Here is a 23,333-nt window from a genome sequence, read left to right on the forward strand (position 1 = left end):
AGGTTAATTTATTTTTTGCTGAATTCTTAAACAAACGAAAAAGCTGTAGAGTACAGCCTATGATCCACTTTTGATTAGCTGTTTTGTAAATGAGGATAAATTCTGTGATAAATTAGGTAAAAATTGGGATAGTGTTGTGTACTTCCTTAATTTCCTTCTGATAGGTTTGCAAGAGAAGTATAGATGGATGCTTGTGCTGTTTGAGAGAAGGGAAATTGAAGATCAGGCGCAGATTTGATGGCTGAACTTGCATGTGCATTCCCAAAAGTGCTCAAAAGGTTTCCTGAAGCACAAAATGCAAAACTGAGTGGATTAAAAAAAGTAATAATAATTTGCAAGAGATTGTAGTGAGAATTGCTCTCTGTAGCTGTCCCTAGAACTCTTTTCTGTTTGCAACAGTATGCCTTTATTTAACAGCCTTCTACTCAGATTTTGATAATTGACCATGATCAGAAAAGATTGGCGAGGCCAGTATATATTGTAAAAAACAATCCTCCTGTCCTCTTCTCTTATTTTACCTACTGCTGCAATAATTACGTTATGGAGTAATGTTAAAAGAAAAATATCAATGCCAGAATCCTGCTTGTGTGTTTTGGAGGCTGAAGCTGCTGCCTAGTATGTTGGTGGGAGAAGATGAGTAAGCCCAAATGAAATTTGGTTGACTGACTTGCTTCAGATGTCCTCTGGGATCTGTTTCCCAGAATTCCTATAACAAGTGATCTATTGTTTGTTTATGTGAAGAACTCTCTTAAAGACTCTTTCAACTCTAAAACAGTATGGGTCATGAATGGGATTAGAAATACAGAGTTTGCTTTGCAATTTTCTTGGCACAAAGGCCTCCACTTTTGTTTCTTGCCCAATGAAGTGGGAGGCAGACTCTTCTGTCTTTGTAGAAAGAAAGCTTGTTGGGAAGCGAGGGGGAAAAGACCCAATATTGAGCCATACAAAAAACTCACTTAGGACTCTAAGAAATGAAATGTAAATGTCGTGAAGAACAGGAAGATCTGAAATGTCATTTAAAACGTATTTAGGAAGAAGCCAAAGCAATTTGATACTAACATCTGGGTGGAGTGCTTATTCATGTTGACTTTTTAATTGCTGGCGGTTATCCAGATGGAGCCAGCTTTAAACTAGCTTTATTTTAATTAGTTTAATTAGAGCAAGTGCTTAATCTGCTCAGTACAGCGCCTGACTTGTCCATTATTTTCCATGGTATATGTGCTTTTTCTAAGTGCAAGGTGCTAAGCATGTCTTATTATTACTAGAAAATCGGTAGGTTTTTCTTTTGGTATTTTAGGATAGTGAGCTAGAAATTGTTTGGATGCTTGTATCTTGTGAATAGGAAGTACTAAGCAGATATAAAAATAAGCCATGGAGTAATCAAGCAGTGGGGTTTTTTCCTTCCCATCAGGTGTTTGGACCAAGCTGGTTGTATCAGCTTTCTTTACAGTCAATAAGGAGACTGAGAGTAAGTTTCCTTCCATACATCTGCCTTGCTATTGTGACTCAATTGATGTAACACTTCACTGGTCAGAGCTTGGTAACAGGAACCAAGGTTCAGGTATGAGGCAGTAAGTGTGGGTGCACGTGTGTGTCTGTATGAATGTCTAAGGAGAAAACTTTAAAAACGTTTGGTGAGGGCACTGGCTGCTCAGAGAGGCTGTGGGTGCCCCATCCCTGGAGGTGCTCAAGGCTGGATGGGGCACCAGGCAGCCTGAGCTGGTGGAGGTTGGGGCTGGGTGGCATTTGAGGTCCCTTCCAACTTAAGCTGTTTCTTGGTTCTACACTTAAAACAAATCATTGCTGAGAAATGTCTAGAAGCTCTGTGTGCTATTCAAAGCAAGCTGGTTCTCTTTGGTAACTTCTTAGAAAGATGCATTGTCTCACATATTGACTTATTCTTGTCACTTTTCTTACCCTTAGTCTTATAAATACCTGAAGTTTTCCACAAAACTGTGATGAGAGTAGAGCCTGGAGAAAAACAGTTCGTTTTCACTACAATTTTTTAACTAAAAGCTTGTTCACATTCAGACAAAACTAAGATCTTTAGAAGAGCTTTGGGAATAAATAGACTGGCAGCTTAATGAGAGTCTTGGAAACCTTAGAACTGACAATCTTGTTCTTGTATTAACAATCTTGTTCAAATAATGCTTGTTCTCAGGAAAAGAAAACAGTACACTATGGTATAAGGAAAAGATTAGTTGAATTTCAAAATAGGTCTACTAGGAGTGTTATTTCATCAGTGACTCACTGGGGAAAAGGGCAGTTTCCTGATATTCTTTCTGCATTTTGAGTTTTCCTTGACCTGGAATCTAGCTGCCTCCCAGCCTGTTGGTAACATCTGCTGCCGTGCAATCTGAAGAGATGGAAGTCAAGACAATGGAACTGTAAAAGTGGGTGGTGAGGAACAGGAAATGTAGAGGCAGCCATTCTAAAATAACGAGTGGAAGATCTGGCTTCAACTAACTGTGAATTGTATTTTCTTTCAAGTTAGCTGGCAGCAGCTGCACTGATGCCGGGCAGCCCCGCAGTGAGGCTCTGGGCTGGCTGGCCTCAGCCTGTCAGGCTCAGCAGAGTTCTGGGTCAGCCAGGTCCTGCCCAGTAGAGATGGAGCGTGGAAGATGATGACTGCTTTGACAATAAGTCTCCTTGAGGAGATAACCTGCCGTCTTCATGTTTGTCTGAAAGATAGGTTGATTTTGTACTGTCAATTTATTTGAAAACCTAATTTTGATTCTGTTTTGTGTTCTTTTTAGATTGGGGCATATGATCAACAAATATGGGAAAAATCAGTAGAACAAAGAGAAATCAAGGTAATACAGTATATCAAGTCTTTTTTTTTCTTTTGCCAGTTATCGGTAATGCTGTAATTGTATATGCTGATGCAATTTACAATGTATGGGATATTCTTTAATGCTGGTGAAGCAAAAATAGACTTCTGGAGTGTAACCAAATGAAACTGGCATAGTATACTCTATTTATATGACTGCTAAATCCACAGCATTTAAAAGTTCTACATCAGTCTGTACTTCGGTGCTTTTTTATTATTGTCTTAAGCCAGAGCTTAGTTTATGAGTGCCACTCTTTCACTATGTGATGAATTCTAACGTCAGTTATCTGAGCTCTCCTTATTTCAGTTAGTTACCTTATCCCTCCAGTTCACTTTTCCTCCTTTATGATGCTGTCATTGTTTTGTACAGTTTATTAGACTGGTAAGTACTTCAGGCTTTGTGTCCTGAGAAAGCAGTTAACAGCAGTTTTTTGCATTTTGGTTTAACTAACAGTGCCATCAATGTCTGCCGCATTGCTACAGCGTTCTGGGGAAAATAGTCAATCCTATGTGTTGTACTTCTGCTGATTGTAGATTGTGTCATACTCTGTAATGTTAAAATTAGTTTCACTGGTGTTTTCTTGCAATTAACCTTTTCTCTTCAAGTACTGCACACAAGAAGTACGCTATTACTGCATGAGCTTAAAGGCTGTGTTAATTCTTAGCATTAGTAAAATACACATTTCTTCGGCATTCCTGTGGGTTTTTGATTGTTCTTCTCCACTACTTCAATAGCTAAATAGCATATGTTAGGGAGATTGTTACACAGGAGCTCTCACCAACCTGATCTCTCTACAAAATCTACAGATTAGCTTTTAAATCAGAGATAATATTTTCAGAAGTGCTTCCGAGCCTGATAAGGAATCTGTGTGACACCACAGTTGTACAACATGCCCCGTTAGGCAGCACGAGGAACCTGAGCTGCTGCTGGTGCTGAGCTGGCTGAGTGCAGCTGCAGGGACACCTGGGGACTGTGCAGCTCAGGTGTTGGGAGCTGCCAGGCAGCCCTCCCTGGCACAGTACTGCTGTGTGCTGCATGAGGTGCAGCTTTGATTGTGGCCATACGTTGATGTGATCAGAAGGCTATTGCACGACAGTTGCATCTTGTGGTACCCGCTGTCTGACGCATGCAGAGAGGTGGTGCAGAAATGCTCTTGATATCAGCACAGCTAATTTCAAACAAAGGTGTTGGCGTTATTTTCAGTGTCTTTTCAGTGTCTGTGAAAACCAATTGCCATTACAACAGAAGTTCTTGTAGCTGCCGTGTAATAGGGCAATATTCAAATAATTTATTGCAAATATAGTCTTGAGCCTGTGAGAAATTCAGCTTGTTTGGTTTATAGGCTGATAATTAACAAATAAACAATGGGAAAAATGATAGCGCCCAGAAGAGTTAGCAGTGATGGGGAGGCTCTTAAGGGGAGGCTGGACGGAGACCTGGACAACCTGCTGTAGCTGTGGTGTCCCTGTCCATTGCAGAGGAGCTGGACTGGATGCCTTCAGAGGTCTCTTCCAACCCTGAGGAGTCCATGACTTAGCATAATGGAGCACGGAAAGAGGTTGTTACCTTCAGGTGTCATACATGAAAGCTTCTATCTCAAAGCCATTATAATGCTGTTTATAAATGAACTTAACTAAAGAAGTTAATAAAGAACTTAACCAAGAAGTTTTTTTTAGTAAAAAAAAATTTGTTGCCAGTAGTATAAATTAATATTAATAGGGTAGTTTTAACTGAACTATTAATTTTAAACTTTGCGCAGTGGAGTTTTTACAACAGTAACTATTTTTAAGAGCTTTTATTTAAACTTTGTGGTTTTTATATTAGGTAGCAGAAATGTGTTAAGTACTGAATAGAAATTATGTGAGTTAATGGGATGGATCTGAATAGTATGGAACATAATTATTTCTTAATTAACCTTATTTTGGAACACTGCTGTTTTCCGCATACATCACACAAATTCGTGACACATGAATAGAGAAATTGCATCTTAATAAAAGGAATTCTTTCACTGTGTGTGGCAAAAAGTAGAGCTACCAGTTCACTATAGTTCATGGACACTGAAAGCACTTGAGATTTGACCAGTGACATTTTTTAAGAATGTCACCACTGCTCTCCCTATGAAAGATGCATTGAGTTCCATTGTTGACTTTTTTTTTGAAAAGTTCTTTGTGCAGAATAGAAATGGGCACAGGGGTAAATTGTTCATAGGACTGTCTGTATTTCCAGTGGGTTATTTCTCCTAAGATGCACATATCTGTTTCTTTAGACTTTTGAGGAAAAAATCATGAGGCCCATAAGCAGCAGTACAGTTGAAATGTATCATACAGTATCTTCTATTTTTAATCTTTAGAACCTTTTATGAAATAGAGTGGCTTGCTTATGCAAGAATTCCCAGGAATATATAGCTATTTATGGAGTTACAGTAAATACAATTTCTAAGTATGGGCTTCCACATAAAATTACTGCAGTTTTAAGACTGCTGACCTATGAAAATCTTGTACATTAAGCAGTGCAAAGTCTGCAGTAACACAGCGTTTGTCATCTTAAGAACACATTTTGTCCTAACCACCCATCAGTTCCATGTATTAATTTTGTTTAATTTCAAGCAAACTCTCTTTTTTCTAATGGGCCATTAGACTATACAGCTAGTTCCCTGCCAACAGTGATTTGTTTTTGTTGGTTTTGGTTTTTATGTTATAGTGTTATTTTAAAAATAAGTACAGTTGAATTTAAGTGCAAGAAATATTTTGAGCTGTGCTATTTGAAAACATGCTTTATGTAGTTGCTATGAAGATTCACACGGCTAGATGTCGTTGATCTTTCTCTCATTTTTATTAATTTAATTTGTATAATTTTATCTAAATTTAATGCTTATACTTAAGTAATACATTTTTTTTAAACATGAATGTAATATTACTGTGTTCGAAATCTGCAGTTCACCAGCAAATGGAACTGCTATTTGAATGAGCACAGTTAAATCACTTCCATTATAATTCCATTTGTATCCTCAATATTTTTTTGAATTACTGTAGTTTACTATGTCTAAATTGTACATGGAATCATTATTAGCGAATGTGACCAGGAGCTGATCTGAAGGCATCAAAGTAAACTCAGAAACATCTGTCTCTAAGCATCACATCTTAACATAAAGAATAAACTTGACAGTTTTGTGAGGAAGTTTGGCTCTTCCATAAGGAAAGGTGCTGTTTCTAAAAGAAAGAATAAATAGAAGCTTTCTCTTTTTCCTTGCTGCTTCTCTGTATTGTTTACTTTTTCTTTTTAATAGGCTGCTCTATGTTCAGTATTGGGAATACCAGTAGTTTTCTAGAATTTGGATTTCTGACAGCAGAACTTGTTGTTGATTAGTGGCTTTTGATTTGCTGTTGATTAGTGGCACACATTACAGTGTGATTTGCTATTTAGTTTTAGAATTGAGGAGTTCTAATATGAGCATTTGATAAAGTTTAATTAGATATCAAAGGAGAAAAGATTCAGGAAAGTAATTTTTTAAAAAAAAAGCTCTGGAAACCTAATACGAATGTACTACTAATTGTTGCAAGTGTGTGCAGATTTTGTCTGTATAACCCGAAGCCATGGGGAATGTGTGCTCAGTGCTTAACAACATTTTGGATCTTCGTAGTTGGGTCAGTAATTGTTCAGGTTTTGTTTAGATTGTCAAGTGTGAAAAAGGCATTGAATGGTGCCGTGTACCTCAGAATGTTTTATAGTACTTTAAATCTCTGAAGTTGACTTTTGTCTGAGTCGTTAAGAACAGTATAGGTTAAACACAATTACTGACCATATCATTATTATCACATCACATTATTTCTGTATTCTGCTGATGTTCAATATTTGCTGATGTTCAATATTTGCGTATTTCAGGGTTTGAGAAACAAACCAAAGAAAACAGGACATGTAAAACCAGACCTCATAGATGTTGATCTTGTACGAGGTAAGTCTTGAGCTAGAAGAAGCCAGATTTCTCAGAATTAAATGAACTACCAGTCTGTCTTGTCATAAGCTGAAGTCTCAAAAAACTGGATTTAAGTTTTGAAGACCTAGGTTTTAAGAAAAAGAAATCAGTGGATTTCTATGGATGATAGTTTGAGCATTATCAGTTCAGCAGTCTCCTATTTCCATACTTCCAGACTTCTTTCAAATCTTCTGATGGTTTGGGGAAAGATTATGTTAAAATTTTGGAAGAGTAACAATTATATAGGCATTAAATATTTCTTACACATTTTCAAGAGCAAAGCAACAAGAGAAGGTCAAAGTGATGTAAGACTTGTCAAGAAGTATTTAATCTTTATTTGATCTTTATTTAATTTTCCTCATACCTCACGAAGCCTGGGGAAAATGTTATCTAGATTATTTTTCCATGATCCCAGCAGCCAGCTTGTCCTCGAAAATACATTCCTGTAGTGCTTGTTGAATTCAGATCTAGAATTAGCAGAATTCTTGGTCTTTGCTAGCAGTCATGGAGTTGCTTATGCACATGCGCACGCTCCAGTTGTGGGTGACATGGATACACAGACTCTCTTAGAGCCATAGCTCTAATACTAACTGTCTAATACTAGACAGTCTTCTAGGTGCCAGAGAAGTGGGAATTTGCAGGAAGCAAGAAGGGAAAGTAATGGAAGGATGTGAAGAAAGAGTGTGTGAATGAGTGAGATGAAAAATGGTATAGAAGAAGAGACAGATGAATTAGTCTTGAGGTAGCTTTCCTTCTCCTAGAGCTAGTCATCAGTTTGACTGATACCGCTGCACGTTTCTCAACTGTATTCCACTTTCCTGGCTACAGCAGTGCTCTATGTTGATTACCATCAACGTAGATGCATTTAGAACTATGCATAATTACATTTAATTACTGATCTTCTGTCTATAGCTACTTAGCATCTCAATTTATTATTAGTCATAAAATGAAATACATTCTTTTTCTCTCCTTTTTTTTTTTCTTTTTTAAGGATCTGCTTTTGCTAAAGCAAAACCCGAAAGCCCTTGGACATCTCTGACCCGCAAAGGAATCGTGAGAGTTGTTTTCTTTCCATTCTTCTACAGGTGGTGGCTACAAGTGACATCGAGAGTCATCTTTTTTTGGCTGCTTGTTCTTTACCTTCTTCAAGGTAGAATTGGATTATAGGATCAGCTTCGACTGAATGCCTTAATTTAACCATTACTACTTCAATATGTTGCTTTGTTCACTTAATACTGTTAAAACTCTTTCTAATGTATGCTGGAATAGATTGCAAAGGTGTCTTATGATTAGTTCCTCTTTTACAATTATATAAAGGGGACATTTGGAAAATTTGAGGATTTCCTTGCAGATTTTCTTCAGCACTTAGCACTCTTGTTACTTTGGCATCTCTGTATATGATTTAGGTTTCTAGGACTAATTGATTTCAAGACTGAGAGTCACCTGAGAAACCTTTGATTTTCTGGATTAGGATTAGTCCTGTTATTTGTGCTTCTTGATAAGAGCTCTTGGTCTGCGAAGGATGCTGAACCTGCCATTATGCATCTTGCACAGCCCACTGGATGATGTGTGTGTGACCAATTTTCAGTTCTTCCATGGGTTATCTTGTCACATCAGAGGCAGTAAACTTTAAGCTCATATTTCAGTCATACCTCAGCCATGCTTCTGGATGACTGACAAATCTATTACTTACTGTCCTATATGCTTCTGCTAACTTTTCCATTGTATATGAAGGGAGTGTGCATCTTAATTTTACACTTCCTAGGTTAACAGTTGTGCAAAGTCATTTTATAATAAACAGAAGGAAATTCTCAGCTTTTAAAAAGGATGATGAATCACCAGTTCCAGTAATCGAAGCCCTTGCTCCTCTTAATTATATGTAGTATAAAAGAGGAAAATTAGAGAAGAAAGAATGTAATGTAATGAGTCAGTATCTAACAGTGTGAAAGTCAGTAAGAAAATAAGTGTATTGGAAGCATGCACAACAAAAAACAAATCAGAAGCTTAATGCAAGTTGGGAGCAGTTTAAGCACTCTGAAAAACTAAATGACTGGAAAGTTATCTACTGAAATCCAATTAAAATATGATAATTACCTTTTCAGTTACCTGTGCAGTCCTCACAGTTATGAATTTCTGTATCATTTGGAAATTGTATCTAAAATTAGAAAATAAAAATATAGTACCTCTTGTTTGATGTTAGCAGCTATAGAATTTGTTCCACAGTGATGATGCCCCCAAACTTGAAATATGTTGACATTCACAGAATCACAGAATGGCCAGGGTTGGAAAAGACCTCAAGGATCATGAATCTCCAACCCCCTGCCACATGCAGGGCCACCAACCTCTCCATTTAATACCAGACCAGGCTGCCCAGGGCCCCATCCAATCTGGCTTTGAACACCTCCAGGGACAGGGCATCCACAACCCCTCTTGGCAGCCTGTTCCAGCACCTCACCACTCTCTCTGTAAAGAATTTCCCCCTGATGTCCAACCTAAAACTCCCCTCTCTCAACTTAAAACCATTTCCCCTCATTCTGCAGTTATCAACCCTTTCAAAGAGTTGATAACATTCATGTAGGCTGTCAAAAACTTTCCCTATCCCAAATTCTTAGGTATGTGCTTAAGAATTATTATTGCATATATTAGCCTGTGAGTATACTATGCTAAATAGTAACAGTAAAGGAAAGAATTTTTTTCCCTGACTGTAGATTAAAACTCCAGATTTTATTTACATTTGTTTACTTCATAATAAATTATGATTAGAAAACTGTGATAAGAGAAAGAGAAACAGGGAAATGTTTCTGTTCAAGGTCATTGAACAGGCTGGTAAGTTAAGGTAGAAGTAAAAATTTTTTTCTTCTGATTCCATATCCATTTAGGTTGTACCACTACCTCATTTTTACTTTTAAAATGTTTCTATATTCTAGTATGAAAACTGATTTGTGAAATCAGTGTGTATCTCATACTGTGTATTTTAGTATGAAACAAGAAATGTGAATATTCATAGCAGTTATAAATTTATTTTGGCGAGATACATATATATGTATGTATGCATTTTTAAAATTATTGGTGATACAACTATTTCAAAGCTTTTAGTGCTAAAAAATAAATGGTTTGGTCTTTGAAATGTAGTTGCCTGCTTTGAGACAGCTTTTTTGGCTCTACATGAAATCATTCTATTTGTTTCACAAAATACAGCACTGTCATTTAGGAAAATACAGTCCAGATGTAATAATTGAATCTGGTAGGAGAAATTTTGTTTGAAGCCTAAGCTGTTGGTAGGAGCAGTTCTGTGGTAGTTTGAACCACAGCATGTTGGCACGTTGTGCAGAAATTGTGTATTTCCTTCCTGTGTTACTGAAAGGATTGGGAAGTAGGTAATGTTTTGTTAATCTCTGTCATGGTAGGGGTGTGCAGTCTATAGACTCATGTTTTCTTAAATCTACAGCGAAGTTTGAAATTATTTTGTGGAGACGTATCCTGAAAATCATTTCAGGTGGGTCTGTGAAGCTTGTTGTACTCAGATCGGTATATTTACACAAACTGCATAATAGGAATCAAAGCTGGCTATTTGTTTATACTTTATACCATATGAATCTGTGTGTTTGAGAAACTCAGATGAACTCATTTAGGAAAAGATGTTGTTGTTACTGACCTAAAGCTTCTAAAAGCTTTTCTAAGTTGTAGAAGTGATTGGGCTGTTCTAACAGGAGTAGGAAGAGCTCTGTGGGTGTTGTCTGTGTATGAGAAGCAGGTTATAGGGTTTATAAGTTTAACAAGTAATGATGGGTTGATGGTTGGACTTGATGATCCCAGAGGTCTTTTCCAACCGTACTGATTCTAAGTTTCTGTGAAGAGGAAGCTGCCACTTTTCAAAGCACAAATACTAGTTGGAGTCCTGGTCACTTCAGCTGGACTACCTTGTAATGTACATAGTTTGTCTTTGAGATTTTCTTGTTATTAGAAAATTTATACACAAGTGTAAGGGAAATTTTGTCTTTTGAATGGAATATGAAGTTCAAAATTCTTTCAGCTAGAGTATTAAGAGTTTCTCGTCACTAGTCTGCGTTGAAGTAGATGTTTGATTTCACAGTCGCAAGTTAGCTGAGCTTGGCAGGCACCTCCAGGGGTCACCCAGGCCACCTCTGCTCGGAGCGTCATTAGCTGCCATGGGCTGCTCAGGGCAATGTCCAGCATGGTGTTAAGCATCTCCAAAGTGAAAGGATACAGCCCGTCAGGGAAACAGCTCCTTGTGTGATGTCTCCTATGCTCACCTGACTTGTTGGATTGTGCTGTGTTGGTTTCAAGTGATACAGGACTAAATTTATCTCGATTGATTGAAGCATAGCATTTGTTGCTTGATTTTGTTTTTTTTTTTTCTCCTACTAAATTGTCATCTTAATATAAATTTACTTCCTGTCATACCTAGCTTTGCAAATGCCTTCCCCTCCACCCTTCATTCTGCTACCATTTTTTGAGCAATATTTATAATATCACAAGAAGACATGAGCATAAAGTCAAGTGTTCAAATCCTGATTACTGTCTTTCATTTTATTGTAATTGTCATTCCATGCTCTGAATTTCAGGCTTGGTTTAAAATGCTGGTAAAGAACTACATGTAACTGCTTCTCATTTTAAGATAAGTCATATAATAAGTTGGCCATCCCAGACATTTCAAGTATTGGACTCAACTTCATCTTCCTTCTTTTCCAGTTGCTGCTGTAGTGTTATTCTGTACAGCCCAGAGCCCACATAATATACCTCTGACTGAAGTAATTGGGCCAATATGGCTCATGTTGCTACTTGGAACTGTACACTGTCAGATTGTTTCAACACGAACCCCTAAGCCTCCTCCCAGCACAGGGGTTAAAAGAAGAAGGTATAGTCTGCATTAAAGTACTTATCATTTAGGTTTGTTGAACTATTCTGAAGAACGTGCATAAAGTTGTAGGGGTTTACAGTCTCTGCTTCACAACGGATGAGAAATTGAAGCTCCATTTTTATCTGAAACTTTAAAATGGGTGCTTGGTTAGTGCTCTAACATTTGTGCATTTACTAATTTGTGCACTGTTTTTTTAATACATTAAATCTGATGTTTTTGCCTCAAAAGAGCTTGTGACTGAATACTGATGGAGTGACATATTACTGCAAGTTTTGCTTTAGAACTCTGTGCAGTACTGACCAGCAATCTGTGAGAAGTGTGTTAAAGGAGGTACTGGAAGCATAGACCTGAAAGTCTTCCAGCACTTCAGTGTATATGGTTTGCTACAGTGAACTGTCCCATTACAGTGGGAAGACCTGCAATAGAGAAATTTTGCAGTTTTTAGCCTCAGAGATGAAATTTATCTTATCTTGTATTTAATGTTAAGATGATGAGTTATCTTAGTTTTTGTAAATGGAGTTTGCTAAATCAACACGATAAACCTTAAGCAATGTCTTGAAATTTTGCTTGTTTTTGCATGTCTGAAACTGCTGAACACGTTATAGAAGTAGTAGATTGCACTTATAAAGCTACCTTCCAATTTTAATCTCTTCTGATGAAGGAAATTAAGGAAAGCAGCACATTTGGAAGTACATAGGGAAGGAGATGGCTCTAGTACCACAGATAACACACAGGAGGGAACAGTGCAGAGCTACGGTACAAGCACCTCTTACAGTATTGGCGCTGTCTTCAGAGATATCTGGCATGCCGCTTTCTTTTTATCAGGGTTTGTATTTATTCAAGGCTACGTATGTGTGAGATATGCACTATCCCTTTTCCAGAGAAGTAAACATTAATCTGCTGATTAGATAAGAACAAAAAATAAATTGACAAAAACTCATCTCAGTGTTTGAACATGCATTAACCTCTTGTTTTTTGACTTCTGAAATTGCTGATGAAATTGCTGATGAAATAACTGTAGAAATGAAAAGTAACTTTGGCTGATTTTATGATAATTGTAGGACTGCACTTTGTGATGTATCAGGAATAAACTAGCTTGGTTTTTCAATTTTAATCCAACGAGAAAATTTTACTCTTACTTTTTAGTTGATTGCATTACTTGATAATTACATGGAGAGAATGCACATAGATGGCCATCACTGTCATTGAATTACACATTTTTCTGAAGGAAAAACCTTCAGGACTCAAGCATGGCATTTAATCTGTCAGTGAGCTATGAAGATACATTTTCTAATGACTGGAAGAAGCATTTAAGCTTGTTATATTTCAGAGTGCTACACATCAGCATTTATTAGTAAAGTTGAATACATGCGTATGAACTGGTACAAAATGAAGAAAAGGGATACTGCAAGTTACTACATTGTTTTGTTCTGCATGCTGCATCTTAAATATTGCAACACTAACGTGTCTGTTGTATTCGTGATTTGTGCACTTAACCTCTGGTAAAGCTTTACCTTGTGTTACATTACATTCTGGAAATAAAAATCTGGAAAAATTTTAAAAATATCTAAGAATGCTGCAGAAGTTAATTTGGTCTTTCTGTGTATAGTTTAAGCTGGTTTTAACAAACTGTGAGCAATAGTAATAGACACCACAGCTGTTCTTTTGTGTAACACCACATCTGAATCGGTCTGTGTATTTCTTTCTGGTACATTTGGAGTGTGATCTTGTAAACTTTTGAATATTATCTGCTCAGTGAAGATACTGATTTTCAATCAGTATTGTTGGACTGTTGAGGATTGTTGGAAGACTCACTTTCTTCCTTGCCTTCTTCACTTCCTTGGGGTGACTGAGAATGCTATAAGCAGCCTTTAGTCACTCTTTAGCTGCAGAGGTTTGTACGTCTGAGAATGAACCATGGCAGCTTATCCAGATGAAAAATAACCTTTTTTTTTTTTTTCCTCACAGCAGTTTCATCGTGTAATTTTTCTTTTCCAAAGTCATGCAGATATTTTTATTTGCAAAGTGGGACTGGGAATGAGGAAGCAGGAATGCAACATGGAGAGCATGGGCTAACTGACTTGAGATTGTGATGTTGCTGAAGATGTTCTTGTGAAACCCCAGTGCCAGGAATTTGTCCTTACTCCAGTTGTGGAAATCTTTAACTTCTAAAAGGCTTTGCAGCTTAGATGAGTTAGGAGAGTTTTTTGATAGTAGTTTGAGCTGATTGTGCAAAGCCTCAGTACTGTCTTAAATTGTCATCTTTATGGATTTTGAAAATAAAAACTGTGTTCGTCTGCAAGCTGGCGCATTGCTAATCTGCAGACAGGAAGAGGCTTGCAATCTGCTCCACAGAGCCCATGATAAATTATCTTGCTGTCTCGTCTTTATAAGCTTATAATAAAATCTGATCCATGCAAATATGTAAAAACTGCCAAAAGTATTTCAGCTGATTTTAGAATCATAGAATGGAATCACAGAATCATAGAACAGCCCAGGTTGAAAAGAACCACAATGATCATCTAGTTTCAACCCCCTGCTGTGTGCAGGGTCACCAACCACCAGACCAGGCTGCCCAGAGCCACATTCAGCCTAGCCTTGAATGTCTCCAGGGATGGGGCATCCACAACCTTCTTGGGCAGCCTGTTCCTGTGTGTCACCACCTTCTGTGTGGAAAAACTTCCTTTTAAAAAAAAAAAAGTACTACTCACTTATTTAGAAATAAAATCAATAAAGAATTTTGGAACTAGATAAGGGAAAGTTCTATAGCTTTCTACAAGGGAAGTGGAGTAACAGTTGCTGCTTTTTAAAAAAAATAATAATTAAAAAATGCCATTTAATGTTTCTCCTGGAATGCTTGAAGGTGGAAGGTGGAATGAGACTAAAGAAGATAAAGAGGGATGAAAAGTCTCAGTAACTGCCTTTTCTGCTTGTTGCTTTGTCCATAGTCTTGCAGATTAATTGCTCCTTTTTGGATTTTCTACCCTAGCTGGTGGGTCTTCCCTGTGTATATGGAATAGCTTATCTTAGGAACAATGTAAACCAGCAGTCCCAGTTCATACGATGTATCTATTAGGGAGGAATTTAATCTGCTGTATAATTCACGTTCCTACAGAACTTCCTGAAGAAGGGCAATGCTTGTTTCCCTACAGAAGCAAAAGAGTAGATTAGATTCTTGATAGTTTTATCAAGTCTGTGTTTAATGGTTCTGTGGTTCTTTTGTTTTATAAATGTAAAGAATAAAGTCTTCACTTATAATATTACTACTTTTTTTTCTTTTTTCTTTTTTTTTTCCCCAGAAGTATTCTGGGAATTACTGAACACACGAGATTTTATTGCTTTCTGGGTAAAGATTTTCCTTGTTATTTATTTTGAAATACAGAAGCCAAAGTGAAATTCTGCTTTATTGTGATCTCTGTCAGTAAGGCAGAAAGCTGCTATTCCATTTTCATTCCTTCATCAACAATACTTTCTAATATAGAAATGCAATCATCCTAACTTCTGCTTTTGAAAGGCTTTTTTTTTTTTTTTTTTTTTTTTTTTTTTGTGTATGTGTGTGGCATTAGATATTCTTGCTACTACACCTACTGATTAGATAGTGGCCTTGACTTTTAGACAGTGCTATGGAAGATGATAGATTGGTATTAGACTTCTCATAAGAATAATAATACTTAAGCATAATTGATAGGTTTGTTATTTAAAAACAAGCTTAATTACTGTGTTTGTTAGATACTATTGAATTATGTCACTGGGGTGTTACTGCATATATGGGAAAGGATAACTCACATTCTGGTTAGCAGACTTGTCAGTATGCAGAGTGAATTTAAACAAACACGGTCAGAAAGTACTAACAGAGCACGCTCACAGCTGTAAGAAATGAATGGCACATTTGCTTTGAGTTAATAACATTTTAACTTTTTTTTTTTTTTTTTTTAAGAATAAAACAAACAACCCTCATTTGTATTTGGGCTTCTGGTTCTTCTGTTGCCAAAGATACTGTGATGTTTAGTTGCAAAACATCCGTTTCCTTTTCTCTCTGTACCTAATAATATAGTTTTCTTTTGGACAATGTTTCTTTTATAATGTTTATAGGAAAGAATAGTGAGTATTAATTAGAAGATTAAAAATAAGCTTACAAACATTTCATCAGCTGTTAATATCTTTTTACTTGTTTGTGTTCATCTTAATAAAACTAAAACATGGGTTGAAAAGGGTGAACAGGACTTAGTCTGGAAAAAAATCATTAAAATAATGCTTACATTTGTTTCAAATATAGATCTAAGAAAGCAAAAAACTCGATAGATAAATCCACTGAGACTGATAATGGCTACGTGTCCCTTGATGGGAAAAAGACAGGTAAAAGCAGTGAAGAATGTGCACAGGCCCAGGAGCGTCTCTGTGAGGTGATTAAGCCAGAGGAGTCGGGCTGGAGCACCACAACCATGAGAGAGACCTTCAGCACCCCCAGCCATCACAAGGTAAGTGTGCCATGTTGCTTTCAGAGCAGGACAGTTTGTTTGGTGATATGCAGGCTGTATTTGTGTGATGCTGTTGGTGTATTCTCATTTATGTTATTCTTAAAAGTATTTTAAATGAAATTAAGCTTAGAGTGCTGTGGCCAAAATCATGTTAAGTCTTCTGACGTCTTTCCTTTTATATGTAGCCTTTCCTTTTTCTTGTCAGAGGCCCCTTACTGGCTGACATCTAAACGTTCTTTGCTCTTCAGTAATTCAGTGCACAATTTCATGTGCTTTCACTTGTATCTTTTTTTCAGTCCAGCTGAACAACACACTTTACTCTTTATTGCCTCTTTGACGCTCTTGGTGTACGTAGGCCTGTCTTTGTGCCAGAATGGAACAAATTTCATATTATTGCAATTTGTAATTTTGAGTTTATTCTGAGCGTTTACCTATGAATCAGGAATCATCTTTTCTTTCAGTTTGTCCTCATAGAAGAGGAGGAAAGGACAATTTTCCTCTCAGTAAAATAGACATAGCTTCCTGAAGCGAGAAATAAGGATGAGATGGAAGCAGAATAAATGGTTATGAAGGAAAGGAGAACTTTTCTTTCTGGACTTGTTTATCTCCTGGATATACTTTTTTCATCTTGCGGTTCTATAGAATAGATTTTCCAAAGTTTTTTTTCCTGGCTCCATTATCATTTGCCTTCTAATGACTGCCATTACTGCTCTCTTACTTGACTTTGGCTCAATAGTATATATAATGATTGATCGATCATTGCAATGTTGTTTTTCATGATAAAATCAAAGGGAAAGGTTATTCTGCTGGAAGTATATGCCTATACATCTTTATAAAGGAAAGACATTCTGTGGGGGGATTTCATAGCCAACGTGTTTAACAACCCCAATAAATATCTGTATGATTAAGTCAGAATGGGTGTGATGAAGTTCATCTCAGGGCAGTAACCTCAGTCTTTTGGTCTGCTCAGCAGCAACAGTTGAAACTGTGATTCAGTTACTGTGATTCAGTTGTCTTCATTGAAGACATTCTTTCCAAGCATTTTGCATTCTTGATGAAATTCAACAAATGATGATTTTTTTTAAGGGTTTTAGCGATGAGTTTTCTACATGCTTAACATCACGTTGTATACATGTTTGCATTAAAGAGAAGCTGTCAGAGGCTAGAATAGACTCCTCATCTCTAATTCCAAAGCATAATATATACATTTTGTTGCCACCTTGAAAAATAGTAGATAAGCCACCACAGGCTGTATTCTGCATGTGCCTCCCTCTATGCAGCTCATCTGTTAAGAAAGTGAGATGAGTTGACACTGAAGCATCTCAGAAGCCAGAGCTCATTATGGAAGAAAAATAGATGCCTGAATCGCAGGGGTGAAGGGATCGTCTGTCATTTCACTGATGACTGTGCAACTCTGAAGGAAATTTTACAGGGTTCTATGCAGTGGTGTCATAATAAATGAGAGTATACAGAAAGTTTCTGACAGCTGACCAATCTTCTATGTGCTCTCTTCTTCCTTTTACTGTCAGGTCTGGTTTCACTTCAGTTTAAAATCAGGGAAATAGTGTGATAAATTTGTTATCTGGGTCTTCCTTTCGCAAACAAACCTTGTGATGTTTTGTAACTGAAAGAGGTAAATGCTGACTTTATACCATATGTGTTGATAATTAAGCGTGACTGCTATCACAAATTTATTTTCTCAAGCTTTTTGGATATCCTGCATTTAGGCCTTCAAAATGTGAATGCCAGCGTTCATGAGCTAAATGTGAACTAGCTATTCATTGTCTGAGAACTGTTTATTTTGATACTACAGTTTTATTTTGTAATATCTGCTGTATCACTTCTTACAATTGAAAATGCAGTATTTACTTTAACGAGGCATACATAACATTGCAGAAAGAAATTTGATTGTAATAGTTTATAATTGGTAAGTATGAGTGTAAGTCTTACTAATACTCTACTTCTTGCACTAGGAGACTCACAGGACTGTGACCAATTTATCAGATGAAGTTTCTAGTGAGGAGGGGCCTGAAACCGGGTACTCTTTACGCCGCAATGTAGAACGCACTTCTAGTGATGGCGCTCTTCGAAACAGAAAATCTCACCATTACAAGAAACACTATCCTTTGGAGGTATCTATTCTTCGGTTGCCTCTTTTATGTAATTTGACTGAAGCTCTAGGCTTCTTGTTGAGTATTTTTTTTTTTTCTCCTATACTGTGTTTTAGGATTATGTTAAATTGAAGCCATGTTAGTGAAGGAGAGGGATTCCTTTTTGTATAACAGAGTTTGAACTGTGAGGTTTTTATTCAGCTGAGCTTTGTCAATTTTTTCAATTTGTTGTTAAGATCCTTTGATATATCCTATACATCTTGCAACAGATTTCAGTTAGCTCTATTGCTATCTTTAGATAGCAGGTATCTCTTTTGAAAACGTGATTCGTTACAGAAACAGCACTAGTCGGCAGTAGTAGCATTTTCATCATACTAGCGCTGCTGCTTTTCTCCATTTACATCGTATTTTCAATTCATCAACCTTGTGAAGTCATCTGATAGTTTGCCTGTTTTTTCATTCCTTCATGTTTGTTGAAAGCCATTAAAAAATTGTCATGAAATCTCAACAAAATTGGTAGTGTTACATTACAACAAAAGCACACAAAAACCTGAAATTTTAAGAGATTTACTAACATCAGAGCTAAGAGGAGGAAGGCAGCAATTCCGTATTAGTAGAGTCATTAGTTGTAAGGGTTCAGATACTGAAAGACAGAAGTGAGGGAGGGCTTTTTTTTTTTCTCTTAATTCTAAAGGATTTCCGCTCTTTTTGCTGATGGTATGCAACTTAATAGATAAACAAAACTTTGAGGTTTTTGCAGTGTTTTTAACAACTTTACTTGCCCCTCTCCCCCCTCTTTTTTTTTTTCCCAACTAGGACTATGAGAAAAGAATGTGCAGAGTAATTTTGGTTCTGACAGGAGTGTGCTTGTGGGTGGCTCTAACAGGCAGAGCATCATAAGCAAGCCTTCCACTTGATATAAATAATGCCTTCTTAGAAGGGTTCATATAATGCTGCTTTCTCTGATAATAACTACAAAGTCTTGAGGTCTATATTTTGCATAAAAGCATTCACTAATTTTCTATAATTTGCTTATCACAAACTTCAGATTGAGAGATCTAGAAGACTGATTCATTTTTAACTGTGTGATGTCCTATGTATGTTTAGTTTAGACTTTCTGAACATGGTAATACTTGGAAATGTTTCATATTGCAGAAAATGTCTCTTGACTGCATGCTAGTGCAGCTGGACAGATGTGATTGCAGATGATTTTTTTTCCATCTTAAATTTGTTTTCTTTTCCAAAAGGTGCCTCAGAGCTGTAAAATTCTAAAATGTTGTCTTGGGAGGACTGCGTGTAGATACCTTCAGAAATTCAAAAAACATGAATTTATTCTGTGTGTAGTAATAATTCACACTTTTTCCCCCTATCTTTGTGATTGATGCCATGGAACAGGAAGCTTTTCTGTGTTGTTAGCAGCTCTTTTCCCTCAACGTGATTACAAAGGAAATGAAACAGTAGTTTGGAAAACTGAAAGCTTTCTTTGTATTTTAAAAAATAAGTGTGTGTATATATATATATGTATATATATACATATAAGTGTAAGTGTGTGTGTGTATATGCATATATATAAAAATATATATAAATAAGACAGTGCTTTCAGCTTCTGTCCTGTTTTCCCTTATTTTGGTGTTTGCTTGTCAGTTGTTGTTTGAGGTATAGCTTTTTAATCTTCTTGCTTCATTCAATTCGAGATTTAGCACCCTGTACTGACCATGTTCTATAAAGAATCAATATTTTGGATATTATCTTTGGTATTGGAGTTCTATCATCTCACTAAAAAGAGCTTGGAGCAAACTTCTGCTATGTATTTCTTTACAAAATCGATTGCATAAAGTATATGAAGCATGGTTTCCAGGAAGAACAAGTAACTCTTCTTCAGCTGGTCATTCATTGCAAGTCATATTAAATTAATAGGCCTGCTGCAGTATTTCTTAATTGTGTTTTTCAGTGAAGAAAATTGGGCATAATCTTGAGATAAACTGTAGTAGGAAAAAAGGAATTTTGCTCTAAGAAAGGATGGAAATTGGCAGATGATAGTGATGAGTAGGATGGTACTGCATTTAAGACCTGTCTTGCAGGAAATTGGTTCATCTAACCATTGAAAGGAGCTTAGAGGTCTTCTTTTCTTCTGAAGAAAGCATTAGATTGCAGTATGTGTATGCACTGGGGTATTTAAGTCTCTCAAGTGTAATGTTTTTCTATGTTATTATGTAAGTAGTGAGCAAAATTTAAAAATAACGAGGCATGCTTGCTTCTCAACTGCACTTTCTTTAAAATAATTAGTTTTTTATGCATGACTGTGTAAATCACATATCTACCCAGTACTGGTATGGATACTCTCAGTTATTCTTTCTCTCTACACATATTGCATGCCTGTCTTCAAAGAAGCTCACACACTGTCTTTGGGAGGGTACATGAAGCTTAACAGTGGACACTGAGAATCAAATTGGTGTTTTTATAGATTATTATAGGCAAATAATTTTAAAATGTACTTCTGGGGCATACCAGCATTTCTTTTAGAACTAGGAAAGTGATGTCCACATTGCTATTGGGCGCCTTGGATCTTGGATAGTTAGAATTATCTGTCTCTTCTTCCTCCAGGACCTTCTTTTTTCTTGCCCATTTTTTGAAAGAATCCCTCACTGTACGGTGAGCAGAATCTGGCAGTGTAATTCTGAGTCTGCACCTGAAGGAGACACAATCTGCAAATGCCTATCTGCTGTGTCACTGTACTTCAGGCTTATTTTTTTTATTCCACATATTCCCAGTTTCTGTGGATGAAGCTAAAGAGGAAGTCTTTGTCCTCTAAATCCCTTAGTCTTGCTTTAATCTGATTTATCCTTTTGTGAATTTTTTTAAAAGCTATGCTAACAGGTTGGGGAGGGTCAGATACGTTAGTAACTAAGTAAAGTAGATCAAACCAAACAACATGGGATAGAAGGACAAAGTGGCAAATCAGTTTAAAATTTTTAGTGAATTAGGCTTTTCTCACTTTACTTTTCTATACTAAGTGCAGGTCAGTATATATGCCTTTAAGCCTTACTTAATATCTTCGATATTAATTCGATATTAATTCAATATTTAATATCTTCGATATTTTCACTAAAATAAGGAAGCTGTAATGTGTTTTAGGAGACTTAATTTATCACTCATTAAATCAGAAGTTGGAGACAGGCTTGATGATTGCTCTAAATTAATGAATTTTAAAAATCTGTAGAACAGTTACTTCTTCCTAATGTGTGTGAATTGAGTCTTCATTGTGTGACCAATCCCCCATGAATACGAGGACCACAAACTATTACTTGTGTGATGTCTAACTGTGCAGTAAACATATAATACTTTCTGATTTGAAATGTAATGAGTGGAACATAAAAAACTGATGCACGTGGACTTGCTACATTTGAACTTACTAACTCTTCTGTTAAGGAAATAGAGTACAAAAACAGCATTAATTCCAATGAATATTTTAATTTCAGGATACCCCTAAATCAGGTACTAGCTGCAGTTCTCGGTGTTCAAGCTCCAGGCAGGATTCTGAGAGTGCAAGGCCAGAATCAGAAACTGAAGATGTGTGGGAGGACCTCCTACACTGTGCAGAGTGCCACTCTTCCTGTACTAGTGAGACGGATGTAGAAAGTCCTCAAATGAATCCATGTGTGAAGAAAGAATATAGAGATGACCCATTTCATCAGGTTGGTCATATCTGCTGATTTTGACTTTACAGCACGTATATCTTCAGTCTCATCAGCTTTCTCATGTGCTCAGGAAGCCATGGAGAAAGAACTCTCTATTAAATGGAATAACAGAGCCAAAGTGATTTGGTAGAATTAAAACAAGGAAAATTGAATTTCTGCTACTCAGTAATTAATTTGTCAGATGAAGAGGATATGACAACATATTGTAATAGCCAGCAGAATATTTTTGTTTTAGGATTGTAGTTCAGGACAAGTATTGATTGATTAAAGTTCCTGTTGTAGAATCATGTATATATCTGAGGGAATATTTTTGTTTGTATATGCATGTGTATATATATGAAACCACACAGCAAGATAACATATGTAATATCATGTTACGTGTGTATTCTTTATGTTCTTCATACATTTATAATATCTGTATTCTTTTTAGATAAAATATTTTTTTCATTTTATTTTTACCTTAATGCTGATCATTTGTTTTTCTTAATACTGTTATATAGAAACATCTGGGCAGCAATTTCAGAAAATGTTAGTGTTTTTGCAGTTCGATTCTGCACTCTTTGCTTTTAAAATTTATTTTTGTTCTTGCTTGTATTCCATGTTTTTTTGAAGTGTAATGTTTTGGTTGGTTTGTTTCATTATAGACTGTGAAATTTTTGAATTTCAGCTCCTGGTGTAGATACTCCCTCTAGAGGAAAATAGTGGAAATCTATGTTTAAGAAAGTCTTTCTGCAGCTATAATTTATGTTAACAATATAGGTGGGTTTTTTTTTCCCCCTCTAATGGAAAAGAAAGGAAACAAATGAGTACTTAGCAGCACAGAAAGGTTTCGGATAAATACTGGTAAATCAAGTTATAACCTCCCCCCAGCCCCCCCCCCCCCCCCACATACTTTTATTAAATGATATGATAAATATTTGATAATATGCCCCCCATTCCAGCCTTTCTATTTGATTCAAACAGTGCTGGTTAACCTGGCAAGCTGAGATCAGTTTTTATTGCCTGTAACTGAAAGGAGTGAGACAGGACTGAGGGAAATCGAGAAGTGGCTGCAGCAGCACTTGTTACCTCAGCATTTTCTGGGTCTTTCAGTTCTCAGTTCTTCTCTGATTAGAGTAAATAAATATGTGCATTCATTACTTTAGGTGGAAATTACTTGGCATTTGAGGCAGTATACATTGAATAGAGTCCTTGAGACAACAGCTATTTATTGGGAAAGAAGTGAATGACTTTGACTATTTAACATACAGTAATGCAGGAGAAGTAAATGCTATGTAACAACATTTGTGTCAGTCTAAGCACTTTTTTTTTTTTGTTAGTGTATTCCTGACAAAGAAACATTGACATAACAATAGGTTGA

The 23,333-nt window shown here is 36.5% G+C and overlaps 1 protein-coding gene across 3 annotated transcripts in view; it reads left to right on the forward strand.

Moving 5' to 3' along the window:
* PHTF2 (putative homeodomain transcription factor 2) overlaps positions 1-23,333 on the forward strand; it is a 106,877-nt gene that overhangs the window by 23,371 nt on the left and 60,173 nt on the right. For 2 of the 3 annotated variants that reach the window (XM_052680872.1, XM_052680870.1), the window contains exons 3-10: positions 2,757-2,813; positions 6,714-6,783; positions 7,796-7,954; positions 11,518-11,683; positions 12,348-12,512; positions 15,963-16,164; positions 18,138-18,296; positions 21,755-21,970. In XM_052680872.1, coding sequence (XP_052536832.1) covers positions 2,757-2,813; positions 6,714-6,783; positions 7,796-7,954; positions 11,518-11,683; positions 12,348-12,512; positions 15,963-16,164; positions 18,138-18,296; positions 21,755-21,970 — 1,194 coding nt within the window. The remainder of the gene's footprint in view (positions 1-2,756; positions 2,814-6,713; positions 6,784-7,795; positions 7,955-11,517; positions 11,684-12,347; positions 12,513-15,962; positions 16,165-18,137; positions 18,297-21,754; positions 21,971-23,333) is intronic. The other variant, XM_052680871.1, reaches the window with a different exon arrangement.

This window comes from Tympanuchus pallidicinctus, unplaced genomic scaffold (assembly GCF_026119805.1).
Source record: "Tympanuchus pallidicinctus isolate F22 unplaced genomic scaffold, pur_lepc_1.0 scaffold19, whole genome shotgun sequence".
Taxonomy (NCBI): domain Eukaryota; kingdom Metazoa; phylum Chordata; class Aves; order Galliformes; family Phasianidae; genus Tympanuchus; species Tympanuchus pallidicinctus.